This window comes from Dysidea avara, chromosome 8, assembly GCF_963678975.1.
Source record: "Dysidea avara chromosome 8, odDysAvar1.4, whole genome shotgun sequence".
NCBI lineage: Eukaryota > Metazoa > Porifera > Demospongiae > Dictyoceratida > Dysideidae > Dysidea > Dysidea avara.
The window spans coordinates 15,103,347-15,123,254 of record NC_089279.1 but is presented as its reverse complement, the minus strand read 5'-3'; the positions used below and the strand labels follow the sequence as shown (position 1 = coordinate 15,123,254).

Genomic DNA, 19,908 nt, shown 5'->3' with positions numbered 1-19,908 from the left:
AGCTGATCTCTTTACAGGATAACTTGTTTCTAGCTGAACTCTCTACATGGTGATTTGTTGGTAGCTAAACTCTCTACAATTCGATTTGTTTGCAGCTGAACTCTCTACATGGTGGTTTCTTTGTAGCTGAACTCTCTACAAGGTAGCTTCTTCTAGCTGATCTCTCTACAGGGAGATTTGTATGTAGCTGAACTCTCTACAGGTGATTTGTTTGCAGCTGAACTCTCTACATGATGGTTTGTTTGCAGCTGAACTCTCTACAAGGTAACTTATTCTAGTTGATTTCTCTACAAGGTGACTTGTTTCTAGCTGATCTCTCTACAGGGTGATTTGTTTGTAGCTGAACTCTGTACAGTTTGATTTGTTTGCAGTTGAACTTTCTACATGGTTGTTTGTTTGTAGCTGAACTCTCTACAAGGTAACTTCTTCTAGTTGATCTCTCTACAGGATGACTTGTTTCTAGCTGAACTCTCAACAGGATGATCTGTTCATAGCTGAATTCTCTACATGGTAGTTTCTTTGTAGCTAAACTCTTTACAAGGTGACTTCTTCCAGCTGATCTCTCTATAGGGTGATTTGTTTGTAGCTGAACTATCTGCAGGGTGATTTGAACTCTCTACAAGGTGATGTTTTCTAGTTGATCTCTCTACTTAGTCTGGATGACTTGTTTCTAGCTGAACTCTCTACAGTGTGATCTGTTAAGTTTCTACCTGATCTCTCTATAGAGTTATATCTTGTTTGTATAGCTGAACTCTTTTACATGGTGGTTTTTTGATTGGTTGCTGAACTCTCTCTCCACGGTGACTTGTTTGTACTACAGAGTGACTTGTTTGTAGCTGAACTCTCTACAGAGTGAGTTACTTGTAGCTGAACATTGCTTAAAGTGACTTGTTTGTAGCTGATCTAGATGAACTCTCTACTGGGTAGCTTTTTTTGTAGCTGAACCCTTACGCAGTGATTTGTTTGTAGCTGAATTCACTACAAGGTGACTTGTTTATTGCTGAATTCTCTTCAGTGTGACTTATAATGTTCTGAATCTCTACAGCAACATATTTGTAGCTGAATATTCTACAGGGTGACTTGCTTGTAGCTGAATTGTCTATAAGATTAACTGTATGTAGCTGAACTCCCTACAGAATAACTTGCAATGTAATATAATTCTATAATGGAGTAAGTTATAAACGTAGCTGAATGCTTTATTAGGGTGACTGTTCTATTAGAGTATCTCGATCTCGCATATGCTACACGTAGTTGGCTTTGGAATCATAACTCAGTGGTTTGTAATCCGATTCTTCTGTACTACTGCACGGACTTTCTATGATAATTATTCCAGCCACACACCGATTTTCAGCTCACTACTCTAAGCGGTTTGCCTGGTAGGTATGAAAACTATTAGTTTTTTATTCATAAAAATCGATAGCGTAATTGTGACACAGGTTGGGTTTTGTGTTATATCTCGATGGCCTTTAACTGGATTCCTTTCAAACCACAAAAAGGCACTCCTACGATAGTTACTCCATCTACATAGCAATTTTCAGCTCGTTCCTTCAAGCGGTTTACCCTGTGGGCGTGACAGACCTTCGACCTTATTTTACGCAAATAATCGGTCATAACTCCGTGAATGTTCATCGGATTTCTACCAAACTTGGTACTGAGATTCGCCTTAATGAACCCGGTAAGTGTGCCAAATTTCAGCCCGATTGGAGCACGCATTCGTGTTTTACTTCGGATTTTGCAAAGTGTGCAAAAAGAAGAAGAAGTACAAGAAGAAAAAAACGAAGAAAAAAAACCCAAACTTTGGCCACTCGTATCTCGGAAATTGCTGAAGCGATTTTCTTCAAATTTGGAATGTGGACTCCCCTACCTAGCTGGCACCTCTGTATCAACTTTGGTTTCAATCGGATAAGGAATCACGGAGCTGCAAAGGTGTGAAAATCGCGTTTACTTTCTTCCTGTAAATATACTCACGGTGTGGCGCGCCGGCTTCTTGGGCCGCACGACACACTACCATGTGTCTTGATACATCAATAGTATCAATATAACAAGGTGGTGATATGTTATAGTTATATCCCGGTACGAGGGTGATATCATTGTTATTACACGAGTCCGAGGCGGAGCCGAGGACGAGTGTAATAACAATGATATCATCCGAGTATACGGGATATAACTGTTTTATATCCCAGTGCGCGGGAGTGCGCAGAAGTTTACGGATAGTAAATTAAGTTCCGGTTTGAGTTCCTGTCACTGTGCTCAAGATTTCGTCCGAATTGTGTGGAGATTCTACTTCGTAGCCACAAGAGAGACCTTACATACTGCCTACAAAACTGTAGCGAAGGGCGGTGTTATGAAGCAGCGGTTCCAGGTACGATTCGCCTTTGTCAGAAATTGGTATGGTGGTGTCGCGTGGTGTGCAAGAGAAAAATAAAGACCAACAAGTGGCTACCATAGTCCAAGATAGAACGATAAAGCTAGAGGAAGTTAGTTCTTCACCATAGTGACCGTTGGGAGTGATTGCTGGAGCGAAAATCGTCACGGACTATTCTTGACATTTGTTAAACTAGCTATCACGGTATTGGTAACTTGTAGTGTTATTGTGTAAAGGATTAACAGTTTTCTTGTAAGATTTAGGTAGTTTTAAGTGCTGTATTGGTGTGTTTTGTATCAATATTTCCTTATTTGGCTCTTTGTTCCATTGGTAAACAATGCCATTCGCGGTTATTATGATGTCACGAAAGAGACTGAGTGGCTCCGCAACAGGGTGATAAGTTAGTTATCACTGGGTGATAACTAATATATCGTACAGTAGCGACGCCGCTCTGTCTAGCTGTATGGTAGTTATAACCCAGCGCGGCGCTTTGATACTCCCACGCACTGGGGTTTAAGATATGTTATAGCCAGTCAGTTATATTAATGATTGTGCGATGATGGCACCGCTTAGTATAATGATGTGGGGGAGGCCACACATATGGTATTTGGCATTTAATTAAGTTATGTGTTGATGGCGTAATGTGGTAAACAAGCCAGCGTCAAAGTATACTGGGAGGTTTTAAGTAAGGTAACTGTGTAGTGCCAGCCACTTGTCTTAACTGTAAAGTAGTAGTAAAATGCATTTAAAATCTGATAAACAAGAGTAGTTTTTGCTTGTGATATGCATCCAACTTAAATTTAAACTTACAGTGAAGAGTATGTATATATTTGTCTTGTAAATGTTACAGTTAGTTCTATATTCTGATATATGTTCATATTGTGACATAAACCTTGGTGATATATGATATAGAGTTTTTCTATATCGTAGCAGCACTATATGGTATAGTATGTTAGTATAGCATAGTATAGTTTTTCACATAGTGCATTTGCAGCATACTATGTGAAAAAAGTTTACATTGGCATGCTTAATCTTCTACATCTGCTTCTTTTTGTACACTTTGTAAACATCTTTATATAAACAAGCATGTAATGCAATTGAGATGAAATTTGGCACATTCAAAGGAGCTCTAAAGGCAAATCCCAGTATCATACTTAGTGTAAAAAAAAAAACATTCATATAGTTATGACTGATTATTCACAATAAATGTAACTTCTGGCAAACCTACAGGGCAAACTGCTTCACGGAATGAGTTGAAAATTGGATTGTTGATAGATTACTGATCATGGAAGTGCCTTTTGGCGATTTGGAAGACATTGAGATAAAAGCCATAGAGATAATATACATATACATATAATGTGATACTATGCACATGTAACGATTGTGCAATTGGGTTTTGTGAATAAAAAATTTATTAGTTTTGCAACTACCAGGCAAACTGCTTAGGGAGTGAGTTGAAAATCGGTATGTAGATCCTTTTCAGTGGTGTTTTGCTTATGATTTTATAACTTTTCACTGTGGTCTTTTTGGGACTGCACCCTTTTTTATAGCTTGGCTGTTTTGGTTTAGATTATTAATTTTTCACTACACTAATTTGTTTACTTTCTGTTATAGCATAACTATGATGTACTGTACACTCTAATTGTTATATTTAGAATATTGTACATATGTACATATCATACATTTTAAAAACATAAAGATTTTTGAAACATGGTGATCTGATGGCATAGTCTCTAACTGACTTAGATAATGAGGACATTTTATGTGCAGAAATTGGTGGAATCTAACAAAACTATTGAGAAAAGAAGTGAATATAGGACCACTGAACAACAGCAACTCTATCATGCTCTCAAGGATCACACTCTAATGCCGGATACATCAACTCGATGCACAACCGTAGCCCATACACACATGATTCAATTCTCTAATCAGCAATATTTACAACACTCCCCGCAGTTGACAACCTTTGGGAGACCAACTAAAAAATACAACACCTAATCAAAATGGCGTAAATGTCTTACATGTCAACACAAACTTTTTTAAATAGTGAAAAAAAAATGTCCTACTTGTAATAATAGTCCCTACGAATCTGCTCCCCAACAATCGCAGCCCGACATGTGGTCTTATCATTACATCAATTGCTGCACTCTTATCTTGATCATGTATGGTGGAGAAATGCTTAAAACATTGTCTTGACTGTCAGACTGAAGGTCGCTTGAAATTGAATAGTCATCTGATTCAGAGGTGAAGAAACTTAGATTATGATTGACTTTAGTTGGGTACAGATGTTTGTTGATGACACTTCTGCAAAGCAGTTTGTATCCTTCATGTGGGTCCACCAGCTTCACTACACCTGCTCTTACTTTACCATCATTACCCTTTAACAGTTCATTTTACATTGCCAACTTCCAAAATATGCATTTACTAGTATCGTTTTTCAACACAACCAAATCACCCACCTGTACTAATTCCCTTGCCTTGAGGGAATTACTCTCTTGAAGATTCAACAGATAGTCGCTTCTCCACTGCTTAACAAAGTGTCGTCAGTGGTGTTGTAACGTATGTGTCAAGGACTGGTAACACAGCGCAACGAGAGGCATACACTGATCAGTATAGCAGCGTCTACAACACGTATATAAACAAAGACTGATTACATACGTGTAGCGTCAACCCAAACGTATAAATCAGTCTGTGCCGAATCTGGACTCTTAACTTAGATGGCACCTCTGTATATGTCACGAGTATAATCATATCATAGACCCACACAGAGTCACACATACCTCAATACGGCTGCATACTATCCTCTATACGGCTGTATATGCTTCTGCTAGACCCACACCTTGCCCTCAAAATGGCCCATATCCATTCCGAAATACCCTTTTAATTAATGACATCGCTTTCGATTTATTGTTGCTATTTCACGTGAGCCAAAACAAAGTACAGTTGTTCAATAATGAAACTGAAAAAAAAAAAAGGTAAAACAACCTCATAGTCAATGAGTTTTCAGTTATAACGGTTCTGCCTGATCATCACTGCATCAGCTGTGTAGCAAGAACCCGCAATCCTTGCTTTCTTCATACTGAGAACAATCACATCATTTCTTCATCTGCAAATTGTTAACATTAATGTTCATACTTCGCATGTTGTAAATATACTTACCAACGCCAGTTTCAAGATGAGTAGGTGTATTGAACTTGTGGAGTCATTGATGGGACTGCTGTAGTGCATCAGATAAAAATTAGCAAAACTATACATTATAACTCTACTCACATCGGTATCTCTCAAACTAACTGCTCTTGAAGTGCGCCACGTACCACACTGTGATATTCAGCCCTTGTGCACCTTGAAGATTCAAGATTACTAGAATCACAGGGTCAGTGCAGCACAAATAACTTACTGAATCACCCAAGCAGGTACATCATACAGAGTTTACAAAGGAGTAGACAATATCCACTTTCCTTCAATGCTTTATTCAATGTTCCAGCATTTCAAAAATGTAGGCAGTCCAAAGTCTATATTGCATAAGTGCACAGTCACCAATTATTATAGGGTACACATATACACATACTGTCAGATCTCCACAGTGGTTAGTAGGACGTGTAACACCTAATTACTTTCCTCGTCCCTCTTCTCTTAGGTCCATGTCCTGCATGTAATTCTTCTATGAAAGGACATATGCAGTCAACATAATACAGCTTGCATATTACAGTATCTGACTATCTGTAGTTTATGTGCACCTCTTTTTTAACTGTTTGTGCGATTCATTCACTCCTTCATGGTTGATGCTGTAAACGATGATGTCATAGTGTCGATGTGCTGCTCTGTGAACAGAATTAGAGATATAAGACAAAATTACAACTTAAGAAAATAGTCATCAGCTTTCTTTCTCATCTTGAGTAAATCGTTAGCAAGTAATTGAATATAACAGTCAAAAAACCTATAATATTTATGAAGTTGTTGTAAATTAAAAACTTGTGATAATAACACTGATTGGTAATGGCTCACTGCATGGACTTTCCCTTACTGCAATTTCATGTTGGTCATCTGACTTCACAGCTCACCAAAGTCCTTCCTAAGAGTTAAAATTGCCTGTGTCATCATTTGGCATTCTTGAGACCCACACGCAGCTATATAAGTAGAGGATATTGTACACAGGACACATGGTATACACAAGTAAAATTCATACCAATACCTACAGTAAATTATTATTTATTCTTGCCAATACTATTAGCACACATAGCTAAGGAGTATATATGGCCACATGTTGTCTTGGGCTTGGGCTAGGCCAGTCACATGCATCACACCCAAGAGAGATGAGACAAAGATGCAACAGTTACACTTTTGTCGTAACCGTAGTTATTATATTAATAACTAGCTGGGCACTTTATAATAACATGGTACAGAGATTTAAAGTAAAGCACACTACAGGAATATCACAATAATTAATATTTGTATGGGACTCATCTGATACAGATGGGTCTCTTAATACATGCACCAGCTCCCACAGATGCAAAGCATCCCACAGAATGCCCACGCAAGAGGCCAGACGAGTAGAACTGGCAAGTAAAGTGTGTTGACAGTTTTATGAGTACGTGTAAAGAATGACCCCTTACAATCCCACACTCAAGCAATCCCGTGCATACTACTGCATGTGTGCAAGCTTCTGTTGTTCTTTTTGAAAGGGTGAGCATTGCCAGACTGATTCAACAAAATTTAATCCTGCCATGGATTCACCTTCATTGACCCACTCAGAGTTTTACACCTCTGTTCCAGGACCACAGAAATCAGGCCAGCCCAGATTCTATGCTGGGACCATTGGATTGACTCTACTAGTCTGTTGTGGCCATGCCACTTTCTCTTCAGACAACAGATGAAGTATGCTGCCATATATGGATTGGCGGTGAGCAACTAGTCTACAACCAGAGCACTGTTTTGTCATTGGGTCAGCAAAAAAAAACAGATGTTTTACTATGTGAAGCGGTGTTGGGCCACTACTAAATATCTACCATCAAGAATCTGCTAACGTTTGCACCTTGAATCAAATTTACTAATAGCATGATGCTGATATTTCGTACATCACAAAGAATCTCTCTGGCTAAAGTTTGTAAAGAGTGGCTAGGAATTCATATTGTCTAACCAAATTCATACAAACTGAAAATAATTATAACTGACATATGATCTGTAGCATTTAAGGTGGCGCTGAACCGATTAAGGGCAGCCGTACAGCATGTTTGCGGTAATGCACAAACAAACGCAGAAATTCATAGACCACAGCAAAGCGTCTCAGTTGACTAACAGAACAAGCTCTGTCAGACCACCTAGCTACTTTTGTTGATACAACTAATGTTATTCACGCTTTAAAACTATTAGCTTGTCACAACTCTGGTTAAATGGCACCAGCTGCCATCGCGTGATTACTGTTATACGGACCACGCCCTGATTAGCCACACCATCTCCTTTCTCGCTAAATGACTTCAAAATTATGCATCACAGACCATCAAAATTTGGTATAGGCATTGGGTAAACGATACTCTACAATAGTACGCTTCGAATTTTCGCGATTCGGGTTTGATGGATTTGTTAGCCAATGTTGTAGCCCACGGGTGTGCGTTTTCACTACTTTCCATGTTGTTATCAGTGAAAAGGAAAGCGTAGAATTGTTCTACAAGGTGAGAAATGGTTGGAACCGAAGTGGCTTAGCGCTAGGTTGTTCATTGGCCAAGTTATTTTAAAAATCGGGTTAAAACTTCAGAGTTTTATAGGCGAAAAATGAAGGCGTGTTATTTCATGAAACTTTGTATGCTAAACTAAAGCATCATAGGCTAACACAGCAGCTTTTAAGGCGCAGATTAAGTTGTACACTAGCGAAGTTTTGGGTCACCCTAAAATAGCTCATTTAGCGCGTGGGTTGAAACAAATTGTTTTGTGCGGCTGGACTTAATTGGTTCAGCGCCACCTTAAGTCTGTTCCATGTCCACCGAGACTGTAGCTACATGACACTGTTTGTGGCAGCATGTTACCCAAAGACTTTCTTTTCTTTCTGAGTGTAGCTAGCCGCATTTTTCATCCGTTGTTCATTCTCTTTTCCCGACCCATTGACTAAAAGAATAAAAGGGACAAGCGAACAAGGGTGCCTGAGTTACCTAAGAGTGGGCAAAACCAGTTCTTCCTTCCCGTTGGGCCGCTGGTAGCTCAACAAGGACGGTGGCTAACTGCTGTTATATTTGTACATACAAACTAGTACTCACTCGAAACATCAGTCACTTCTACCATCTGTGCTTCGGCTGCACCATACTGCCACTCGAGCGTCAGTCAGTCAGTAGCTGCGGCTGGTTCTTTGTCACAATAGCGATTCGGCCCTGACGACGTTTCACACAATACAGTCAGTCTTGACCATAATTATGTGAACAGAAGAAGGCGTTCACGTATATGCAACGTCGTTCATTGGCAAGCTATACACCTGTATATGGCCTGCCATCTTGCTCCGTCTCTGTATTTGTCTGTATATTCTCCGTATACGTCTGAAAATGACTGTTTTGTATATATCCGTATATGCTTCCAGTTGCGCTGTGTAAGTGCTGACCACTTCCAAATGAGCACTGTTTGGCATAGTAGCAATTCTTTGACCATCCAGCAAGTGAGATGGTGACAAACAGCCAGAAATCCCATCCTGGTCATCAGGAACGTACGTGAAGGGGGTGGGAATTGATGATGGACTCAACTTGAACAATCAATGTGGAGAGTTGTTCATATGTTAAACTGCTTCTTCTAATACTCTTCTTTAAACTTCTCTCAACAATGAACCTCCATGTAATTCTTCTATCAGCCAAAAATTGGGTAACTTCACTGGATCTCGCTATCTTCAGTATCTGCTTAGATGAAGTTTTAAATGTTTTGGCATTGTCTGAAATAAGGGTGACGGGTATACCCCCTTTGGCTTGCAAATCTATGGAACAGGAGCAAAAATGAACTTACTGACAAATCTGGTGCTAATTCCAGGTGAACAGCTCTGTTTGAGGTGCACATAAAGAGGCAGCTGGAAAACAAGGCACCCTGTTGAGAGATCAGCTTGATCAAATCACCCTGTAGAGATTCCGACTACATTTAAAGTCACCCTGTGGAAAGTTCAGCTACAAACAAATCTCTCAGTATACTTATCAACATATCACCCTGTACAGCATTCTGTTGAAAGCAAATCACCCTGTAGAGAAATCAGCTAAAACAAATCACTATGTAGAGAGATTAGCTTGAAACAAGTTACACGACAAAGAGTTCAACTAGTTTTCAAGTCACCCTGTAGAGAGATTAGCTCAAAACAAAATGAGAGTTAAGCAAAAAGAAGTCACCCCATAGAGAAATCAGCTACCAGTCACCATGTTGAGAGATCAGCCAGCTAGAAACAAGTCACCCTGTAGTGTGATTAGCTACATTTCAAATCACCCTCAACTTGAAACAAATCACCCCATAGAAGGATCAGTTAGAATCAAGTCACCCTGTAGAGAGATTAGATAGAATTAACTTACCCTGTAGCTGCAGAAAGATCAGCTAGAGACAATCCACCCTGTAGAGAGATCGGCTAGAAACAAGTCACCCTGTAGAAAAATCAGTTAGAAACAAGTTGATGTTGTGCTACTTCTAAAAACCAGGCACCACGCAGCTAGCTAATTCATCTGGAATTAACCAACTATGTATTATTATTTTATTAGTATAACAAGGTTTTTGATTGTGCAATAGTACATTTATTATTAGTGTGTAATTCTCATATTTTGTAATTCATGAAAATTTTGTAATTCTTTGATTTACGATGCTATGCAATACTACGGAAGTGCTAGTTAAACAAACCACTTTTACCAACACAAGTATCTTCTAAACTGTTTTATAGTTTGACTATCATGTTTTTTCACACAAATTCTCTTGACAGAGCCTCAAATGTGCTCTTCATTTTTGTTCACGTACATAAGGGGTACGCCCCCTTTCAACTCAAAGGGTTAGGCTATTCCTAGTAATTTATGAGGCCTGCACCTTTGTTTTTCAGTTGTTAAACATCTGTAAAACCCCGAAGAGAAGGTAATTCACAAGGTCTGAGGAGAGTCACCACACCCGGCCGTACTTCAGACTGCTGAAAAGAAACCACCTCAGTGCAAAGTTTACATGTGCGGAAGTTTAATACAGACTTCATTTCACTTTTACTGCTCACGTAAAAGCTGCTTTAACCATTATTTAACGATTTTGCTCACGTGGGTGCATACGGACAAACATAGATAGGTACACACACACTTATGAAAACAATTTCAGTAAATCAAGCATGCATCTGGTTTAACACACACAAGTCTTCTCATCATCCTTCACATAAAGTGGTCCAGTAAAATCTATGCCAGTATGGCTAAATAAAAATTCTTCTGATGTTCAAAAACTGGGAAGATCAGGAGGAGCAACAGATGCATAAGAAACACCTTCAAGTTTGTTACAAACCGCACAACATTTTTGTTTTATGTCTACCTTTAAGGATTCAGTACTTTTCTCGGATTGTAGATAAGGTGTCCGACATTCCACTGTGCTTGAGGTCTTGATGCACTTGTCGAACAAGTAGTACTACCCAAGGGTGGGATGATGGTAGCAAAATTGGATTCTTGCTCACTACAGTCAACTGTGAATTGTTAATTCTTCCCTGACATCGGATTTGTCTCAAATCATTATTGAGCAACCCAAATTGAGCTACTCTAATAGGGGTACTTGAGTAACCTTGGAGCTCAAACATAGGTAGCATAATTCAGCCTCAAATGATTTGACCTGAATAGAGCACACCCAGTGTATTTCAGCAATGTTCAAATCCTCACCAGTCAAATGATCATCATGAGTGTGTGGCTGCACTCCTTTCCCATGACGGTTTCCCAACAGCTAGTTCTTAAACTAAGAACAAGGCCTGTTACTCTTAGCAACACATTGAGTCGGCTGTACCTTGTGCATTCGATTATTTCATCTATTCCACAACCCACCAATTCACTAGCATTTAAGAGAACTTGTGTAAGACCTCTTGACTACCTCTGCTTCAATAATCTCACTTGAAGGGAACTTCAGCCCTTGGCCCCTGATTGTCTGATAATCGAAGAAATTCTGGTCCTTTTCACCACATCCCATTACTTGTTAACTTCTCACCACTCATCCCTCTTGATGGAATATCAGCAGGGTTGACCTCTCCAGGACATTGTTGCCACTGCTCACATACAGCTAAACAGCATATTTCAGCCACTCTATGCCTATTGTACTGTTTCCAGGGCTAAACCACCCTCATCCAATATAGTACAGCCATCAAATCAGTCAAATAAAACATGGGCACTGAGGTAGGTAATGAAAAAATAGTATTGCTTACTAGACAACTCAACACAACAGCTCCCAGTAACTCCAAGCGAGGAATAGTCTGTCTTTTAGTGGGAGCAATCCAAGTTTTAGATGCCATCAAGCTGACTTCGACACTTCCTTCTCTTAAGTATACTACTGCTGCAAATGCTCTCTCAGATGCGTTGCAGAAACCATACAATTGAATGTCTTGCCTGGCTGATACAAACTTAAAGTAGCAACAAGGAACTGTTACTCCACTCAGGCTACCAAGCTCTGAATTTATCTTCTTTCACTTGATAAACACGTCCCCAGACAAAGGATTATCCCAATCTAATTCACCCAGACTGCTCATATCAGGTTACACATTGAAGGCAGCACATGCCTGTGAGTATCATCGTCGGAATCCATTGGACCCCACGTTGCGTGCCAGATAACAAAACTTTTGAGAAGGAAGCAAATATCGGATCACTGAACACCAGCAACTCTATCATACCCTCAAGGATCACACTGTAATTCCCAGATACGTACATCAACTCAATGCACAACCATAACCCATACGCACATGACTCAGTACTCTAATTAATGTCGCACACAGTATTAACAACAGAATCATTGTGGGATTAGATTGTATGTCACTGTAAAATCACTATACAATGTTTAAATTAATGCAAAACACTGAACATGTTTTTGTCAAAGAACTGAAGAAATAATTAAGAAATTGAATCTTGCACCTTATCCTTACATTCTAAAGTCAGATGCTATTAAAAATAATGTCAACCAAAAATTGACAAGTTGTTGTCAGTGCCTTCACCAGTGCTTATGGTATATATCACAGCACTGTGAAGAAAAGGTGTATAAAATGCAGTTTGAGTGAATTACAGTGGCTTAACAAGTAGTCACAGGTTGTTGCTTATTAGGTGTTTATAGTGCCACTGCAGTGTGTATGAAAACCAGGCACGGTTTAAATACAGACCACGCCAGCATTGGAGATAATCATTCTCTACAGTGAATCTTCTCTAATCCAAATGCTAGCTAATCTGAAAATAGATGTGACTGTTCTCTTTGTTCACAGATGTATGTTCTGTTAGAGTTATTGTTAAGCTTTGTATATAATCAAGGCTGAACAAATTCACTAATTTGAACATACTTTTGTCAACTTAAGAACAGAGCTACTTGCATTAGTGAAGAGCTACTTGGATTAGTGAGGATCCACTGTACAAGGAAGCTTCCCATCTAGGTCCTTGGTAAATTCTGTCTACGTGCCCTGATTAGAGCTGGGTGACCTGCTCTTATTTATAGGGTAATTTCCTAGTAAGTAGTTCAAATAATTTGGTTAGCCAAATAATCTGGTTACTGGTTAGGGATTATAAGTGTTTACTGAAATGTGTTTGTGATAATAGAATTGGCGACTTATGCTAGTAAAACCTTTCAAAATGTTCAGCTAGGTAATCAAACCTATAAGAAAGTTCAGCTATGTAACAAATACTTTAGGTAATAAAACTTATTATACTGTTATAAATCCATTAGAGAGTTCAAGCAGATAATAGAGAGTTCAGCTATACTCAGTTTGCATTCAACCCCTCGTTTCTTGCCAATACAGTAACTCTTGCTGCATGGGCCAGCTGCCCAAACATTTAGTAGCACTGTGAAGTCCTTTAAAGGCCAGAATTGTTTATCAAAAAAAGTGCTTTGATACTGGAAAGAATAAGTGAGTTATAAGGTTTTAAATATATCCCATAGTTTTAGCATTGAGCACGATTTCAGGTGCACAAACATGTTTCCAACTTGAAACATTACTGTTCCAGTACAAAACCATTGGGAGTAAACTCACCTTTTTTATTTTTTTATTAAAGCTTTACAGCACAAGTGCTGAAGGTCTGTAGGACACCTGGTCCTACAGCCTGCTCAAAGACATTAGACGCTATGACATAAGCTACTTAAGGTGTGTTTGAAAAGTTGCAGAAAGGAGAAAAAAAATCCATGACTGGACCTAGGTAGCCTCGAACCTGCAGCCATCCGTTTTACGCTCGAACGCTTACAGGAGTCTACCAGGCGGTCAGGATGTTTTCTCCTTGATATTTTCATGTATTTATATCCATAGGAATCCTAGAGAGTGACTCATTATCTCTAAGTACCCCAAGTAGAACCAAATGGACTCTAGTTAATTTATTAAAGCTTTACAGCACAAGTGCTGAAGGTCTGTAGGACACCTGGTCCTACAGCCTGCTCAAAGACATTAGACACTAAGACATTAGCTACTTAAGGTGTGTTTGAAAAGTTGCAGAAAGGAGAAAAAATCCATGACTGGACCTAGGTAGCCTCGAACCTGCAGCTTTGATATACCATGGAGCTCAGGTGAATGTAAACCAACTATAGGTAAACGCTATTAGTGTGTTCAAATAGGTAATAAAATCCAAATAATGTAAGCATATTCACTGATATGTAATGAAATTCTGCTGAGTGAAAACCGGCTGTTTTTGCAAAATTCTATTCAATCCAAACTTTTTGAAATATACTGGGTAAAAATACTCATGCTACATAAAAATTTACAAAAGTTTATTCACATTGGTATACACTAAAACAAAGCTCAAATCAATAACACCTATGTACCATTAGACTCACATTTTCATCAAATCTTGGTTTCATGTTTGTAAAATGTAAGACGCATGCGTTTTGAGTGCTTATTTACATTGTGGTAGAAATAAAGTTTACCGCTGTGATTTGGTCATTGGAAATGCTTTCTTCTATGTCCACATGGAGACGTACAGGAAAAACACTATACGTTGATCAATTTTCCAGTTCATGGTGAACAGACTGAGCTAAATCCTGTCTTCATAGTTTGTTTCAGTTGTGAGTTATATAGGTACTTGTAATTTATTTGCCATAATGTTACTGTTCCAACTGTCCAGTACTATAACTACTATTACTGTCAAGTACTATTCATCACAAAAGAGTGAAACTTTGGTTGTTCACTCCTTTGTTACTATTGATAACAGAGTAGCAATAAAATTGAATTGTGAAATATGTAAATACGACTAGTTTTTGCTCATTGGGTCACATATGATTCCAACAGAAATGTGACCCGCTGAGAAAAAACCGGACATGTCTGCATTTTCCTCAAACTTCATTTTATGACCCGTGCCTGTACAGAAAAAAAAAATACAGGTGCTTGTTTCATCAATTATAAGTCTTGAGTGCAATCGACTACAAAGTTGGAATTTGTGTCATTCTATTCACCATGATTTCAATTAGATTAAATTAAATATAACCATCTCTTGCACTGGCTCATGCTTGGTTTGATAACTTGGCTGTTTTGTGATGGTGGTACTTTTTACAAGCCTGGCTGTTAAAAATATAGGTAAACAATGTAATGATTGTGTTGTAATAGTTTTTGAGTGTGATTAAATTGGTTTTTATTGTACTTGCAGGGTGATACTTTAGAGAATGTTGCCAAAGAATTGGACTGCATTATGAAGACTGGCTACTTTGAACTAGTTATTTGTCCTAAGCAGATCACAGGATATTTGCAGACATATACTAGTGCAGCTGCTGAAAGCAATTCTCAGGTTCTTTTATATTATGAACCAATAGAAGAGTTGTACCACAAAATATGCCAAGATCAAATATTAAATGAAAGCCAAACATCAGAAACAATGATTCCAGTATCACCTGTATCAAAACCAATATCACCAGTATCAAAAGGGCAATCATTTGCTTTGCTAGGAAGATGGAAAAATGAGCAAATTGATGATTTTGTCAGAAAGCTGGGATTTTTAGAGACTCAAAATGTAGAACAGCCAGTGCAGAGCATAGAACAGTCAACACAGAGCATTTCACAACCAAAACAGAGCGTAACACAACTGAAACAAATCATCTCACAACCAATGCAGAATGTAGAACGGCCACCACAAAGTGTAGAACAGCCACCACAGAGTGTAGAGCAGCCAACAGAGAGAGTAGAACAGTCACCACAGAGTGTAGAACAGCCAACAACGAGTGTAGAACAGCCAACAGAGAGAGTAGAACAGTCACCACAGAGTGTAGAACAGCCAACAACGAGTGTAGAAGAGCCAACAGAGAGTATACAACAGCTAACAGGAAGTCTACAACAGCCAATACAAAGTGTACAACAGCTAACACAGAATGTTGAACAGCCAGTAAAGAGATTTCAACAATTGAGTCAGGTGCATTGTATATATGTACATTCTGTACACGTGTATACTGTGTACATCTACTACAGGATACAAAGGGTATTAGACTTTATGAGGATCCTTCCCTGGCTTGAATGTGTAGTATTATATTACAGATTAAAGTAGGGATTTTTTTCACACAAAGCCATTTTGTTTCAGCACTTTATACATCGCTGATCTGTATGCACATAATTCATGTATTATTTTTAAAATAGATTAATTAGGTTTATGACTTATTTGTAGAGTTCATATTTATGCAGGGCCATAACTATGGTAGGTTTGATGAGGTTCAGACAAACGCTCCTCTGGCTTTGCCAATTAAAGAAAACCCTTGCTTAAAACCTGGGTGGAGCAAAAAGCTGCTTTAAAGATTGGTATAATATGTATCTAATCAAAAACAGCCAAGCTGTAAAAAAAGGTGCGGCCCCCAAAAAGGCCATGGTGAAAAAAGATGTGAAATTCAAGGTGGCGGCCAAGAAATGGCTGTGATGGTAGGTTAATGGTAAAAATTTTAATAACGACAATTCAGGTGAATTTGGTGCCAAGACCAAGCGGCACAAAATTCATCTGAATTGTCGTTGTTAAAATTTTTACCATTAACCTACCATCACAGCCATTTCTTGGCCGCCACCTTGGATTTCACATCTTTTTTCACCATGGCCTTTTTGGGGGCCGCACCTTTTTTTACAGCTTGACTGTTTTTGATTAGATATCACTTCTTTTTGTATTTGTATACTGCAAAGCCGGCCAATGGCTGGCTTTGGGGGGTTTTTAACCCATGTGTTTTTTCTTTACCACAGGAAGAAGAAAAGAACTTAAAGAAGATTTTTAATACTTCAATTATTTTTGATTTTATTAGTAATTATACAAATTATATACATATATTTATTACATGCCCATTATTCCCCACAGGATATTATTTTGCAGCTGATCTCTCTACTGGGTGACTTGAAATGTAGCTGAACTATCTATAAGGTGACCTCTTCTAGCTGATCTCTCTACAGGGTGATTTGTTTCTAGATGAACTCTCTACAGGTGATTTATTTGCAGCTAAACTCTCTACATGGTGGTTTCTTTGTAGCTGAACTCTCTACACGATGGTTTCTTTGTAGCTGAACTCTCTACAAGGTGACTTCTTCTAGCTGAACTCTCTACAGGGTGATCTTTTTGTAGCTGAACTCTCTACAGGGAGATTTGTTTGCAGCTGAACTCTCTACATGATGGTTTCTTTGTAACTGAACACTCTACAAGGTGATTTCTTCTAGCTGATCTTTCTACAGGATGCTTTCTTTGTAGCTGAACTCTCTATATGATGGTTTCTTTGTAGCTGAACTCTCTACAAGGTGACTTCTTCTAGCTGAACTCTCTACAGGGTGAACTTTTTGTAGCTGAACTCTCTACAGGGTGATTTGTTTGCAGCTGAACTCTTTACATGATGGTTTCTTTGTAGCTGAACTCTCTACAAGGTGACTTCTTCTAGCTGAACTCTCTACAGGGTGATTTCTTTGTAGCTGAACTCTATATAATGGTTTCTTTGTAGCTGAACTCTCTACAAGGTGACTTCTTCTAGCTGATTCCTCTACAGGGGGATTTGTTTGTAGCTGAACTCTCAACAAGTGATTTATTTGCAGCTGACCTCTTTATGTGGTGGTTTCTTTGTAGCTGAACTCACTATAAGATGACCTCTTCTAGCTGATCTCTCTCCAGGGTGATGTGTTTCTAGCTGAACTCTCTACTGGTAATTTGTTGCAATTAAACTCTCTACATAGTGGTTTCTTTGTAGCTGAACTCTTTACAAGGTGACTTCTTCTAGCTGAACTCTCTACAAGGTGATTTCTTTGTAGCTGAACTCTCTACATGATGGTTTCTTTGTAGCTGAACTCTCTACAAGGTGACCTCTTCTAGCTGATCCTTCTACAGGGCGATTTGTTTGTAGTTGAATTCTCTACGTAGTGATTTGTTTGAGGCTGAACTCTCTACATGGCGGTTTCTTTGTAGCTGAACTCTCTACAAGGTAACTTCTTCTAGCTGATCCCTCTACAGGGCAATTTGTTTGTAGTTGAATTCTCGACACGGTGATTTGTTTGAGGCTGAACTCTCTACATGGCGGTTTCTTTGTAGCTGAACTCTCTACAAGGTGACCTCTTCTAGCTGATCTCTCTACAGGGTGATTTGTTTCTAGCTGAACTCTCTACAGGTTATTTGTTTGCAGCTAAACTCTCTACATGGTGATTTCGTTGTAGCTGAACTCTCTACACGATGGTTTCTTTGTAGCTGAACTCTCTACAAGGTGACTTCTTCTAGCTGAACTCTCTACAGAGTAATTTGTTTGCAGCTTAACTCTCAGAGTCTACATGATGGTTTCTTTGTAGCTGAACTCTCTACAAGGTGACTTCTTCTAGCTGAACTCTCTACAGGGTGATCTTTTTGTAGTTGAACTCTCTACAGTGTGATTTGTTTGCAGCTGAACTCTCTACATGATGGTTTCTTTGTAGCTGAACTCTCTACAAGGTGACCTTTTCTAGCTGATCTCTCTACAGGGTGATTTGTTTGTAGCTGTGTGAACTCTCTACAGGCGATATGTTTGCAGCTGAACTGTCTACATGGTGGTTTCTTTGTACCTGAACTCTCTACAAGGTGACTTGTTTCTAGCTGATCCCTCTACAAGGTGACTTCCTCGAGCTGATCTCTCTACAGGTTGATTTGTTTGTAGCTGAACTCTCTACAGGGTGATTTGTTTGCAGCTGAACTCTCTACAGGGTGATTTGTTTGTAGCTGAACCCTCTACAGGATGGTTTCTTTTGTTACTGAACTTTCTACAAGGCAACTTTTTCTAGCTGATCTCTCTACAAGGTGACTTCCTCTAGCTGATCTCTCTATAGGGTAACTTGTATCTAGCTGAACTATCTACAGGATGATCTGTTCATAGTTGAACTCTCTACAGGTTAATTTGTTTGTAGCTGAAACCTCTTGTTTCAAACTGATCTCACTGTAGCATAACTTCTTTGTAGCTTAACTCTCTACAGAGTGATTTTTTTTGTAGCTGAACTGTATATAGGGTGATGTGTTTTTACCTGAACTTTCTACAGGGTGATTTGTTTATAGCTGAATGCTCTGCAGGGTGATTTGTTTGTAGTTGATCTCTCTACAGGGTTTCTTTGCAGCTGAGTTCTCTACAGGGTGACTTCTTCTAGCTGAACTCTCTCTTGTTTCTAGCTGATCTCTGTACACAGTAACTTGTTTGTATAGCTGAACTCTTTACAGAGTAGTATTTTGGTTGCTGAACTCTCTACACGGTGACTTGTTTGTAGCAAAATTCTTTAGAGTGACTTGGTGGTAGCTGAATTCTCTACAGAGTGACTTATTTGTAGCTGAATGCTCTACAGAGTGACTTACTTGTAGCTGAACACTGTATAAACTATAAAGTGACTTGTCTGTAGCTGAACTCTCTTCAGGGTTACTTGTTTGCAGGTGATCTCTATAGGGTAACTTGTTTGTATAGATGAACTCTTTACAGGATAGTTTCTTTGTAGCTGAACTCTCTCCACAGTGACTTGTTTGTAGCTGAATTCTCTAGAGAGTGTAGCCGAACTCTCTACAGGGTGCATGACTTGTTTATAGCTGAACTCTCTTCAGTGCGACTTGCAATGTTATGAATCACTACAGCGATATATTTGTAGCTAAACTCTCTATAGTGTGACTTGCTTCTTGCTGAACTGTCTATAAGATTAACTGTTTGCAGATGAACTCCCTACAGAATATGGTAATAGAATTCAATAATGGAGTAAATAAAATAGCTGAATGCTCTATTAGGGTGACTGTTCTATTAGAGTATCTCGATCTCGCATTTGCTACAAGGAGTTGGCTTTCGAATCATAACTCAGTGGTTTGTAATCCAATTCTTCTATACTACTGCAAGGACTTTCAATGAAGATTATTCCAGCTATACACCGATTTTCAGCTCATTGCTCTAAGCGGTTTGCCTAGTAGGCGTGAAAACTAATACTTTTTTAT

General features: G+C 38.9%; 1 protein-coding gene and 1 long non-coding RNA gene across 4 annotated transcripts in view; one reads left to right on the top strand and one right to left on the bottom strand.

The window, feature by feature from the left end:
- Positions 1–19,908, top strand: part of LOC136264790 (uncharacterized) — a 168,539-nt gene that overhangs the window by 67,649 nt on the left and 80,982 nt on the right. The window contains exon 13 of the mRNA XM_066059559.1: positions 15,133–15,888. Coding sequence (XP_065915631.1) covers positions 15,133–15,888 — 756 coding nt within the window. The remainder of the gene's footprint in view (positions 1–15,132; positions 15,889–19,908) is intronic.
- On the bottom strand, positions 5,317–8,756 carry LOC136264616 (uncharacterized). 3 transcript variants are annotated; one of them, XR_010705249.1, is made up of 7 exons: positions 8,614–8,756; positions 6,103–6,492; positions 5,934–6,026; positions 5,763–5,877; positions 5,636–5,707; positions 5,525–5,579; positions 5,317–5,471 (listed from the first exon to the last, which is right to left on the bottom strand). It is a non-coding gene; the product is annotated as an uncharacterized lncRNA (long non-coding RNA). The 3 variants fall into 3 exon arrangements; XR_010705247.1 differs by having other exon boundaries at positions 5,319–5,471; positions 5,525–5,582; XR_010705248.1 differs by having other exon boundaries at positions 5,319–5,471; positions 5,525–5,582; positions 6,103–6,437; positions 8,614–8,696.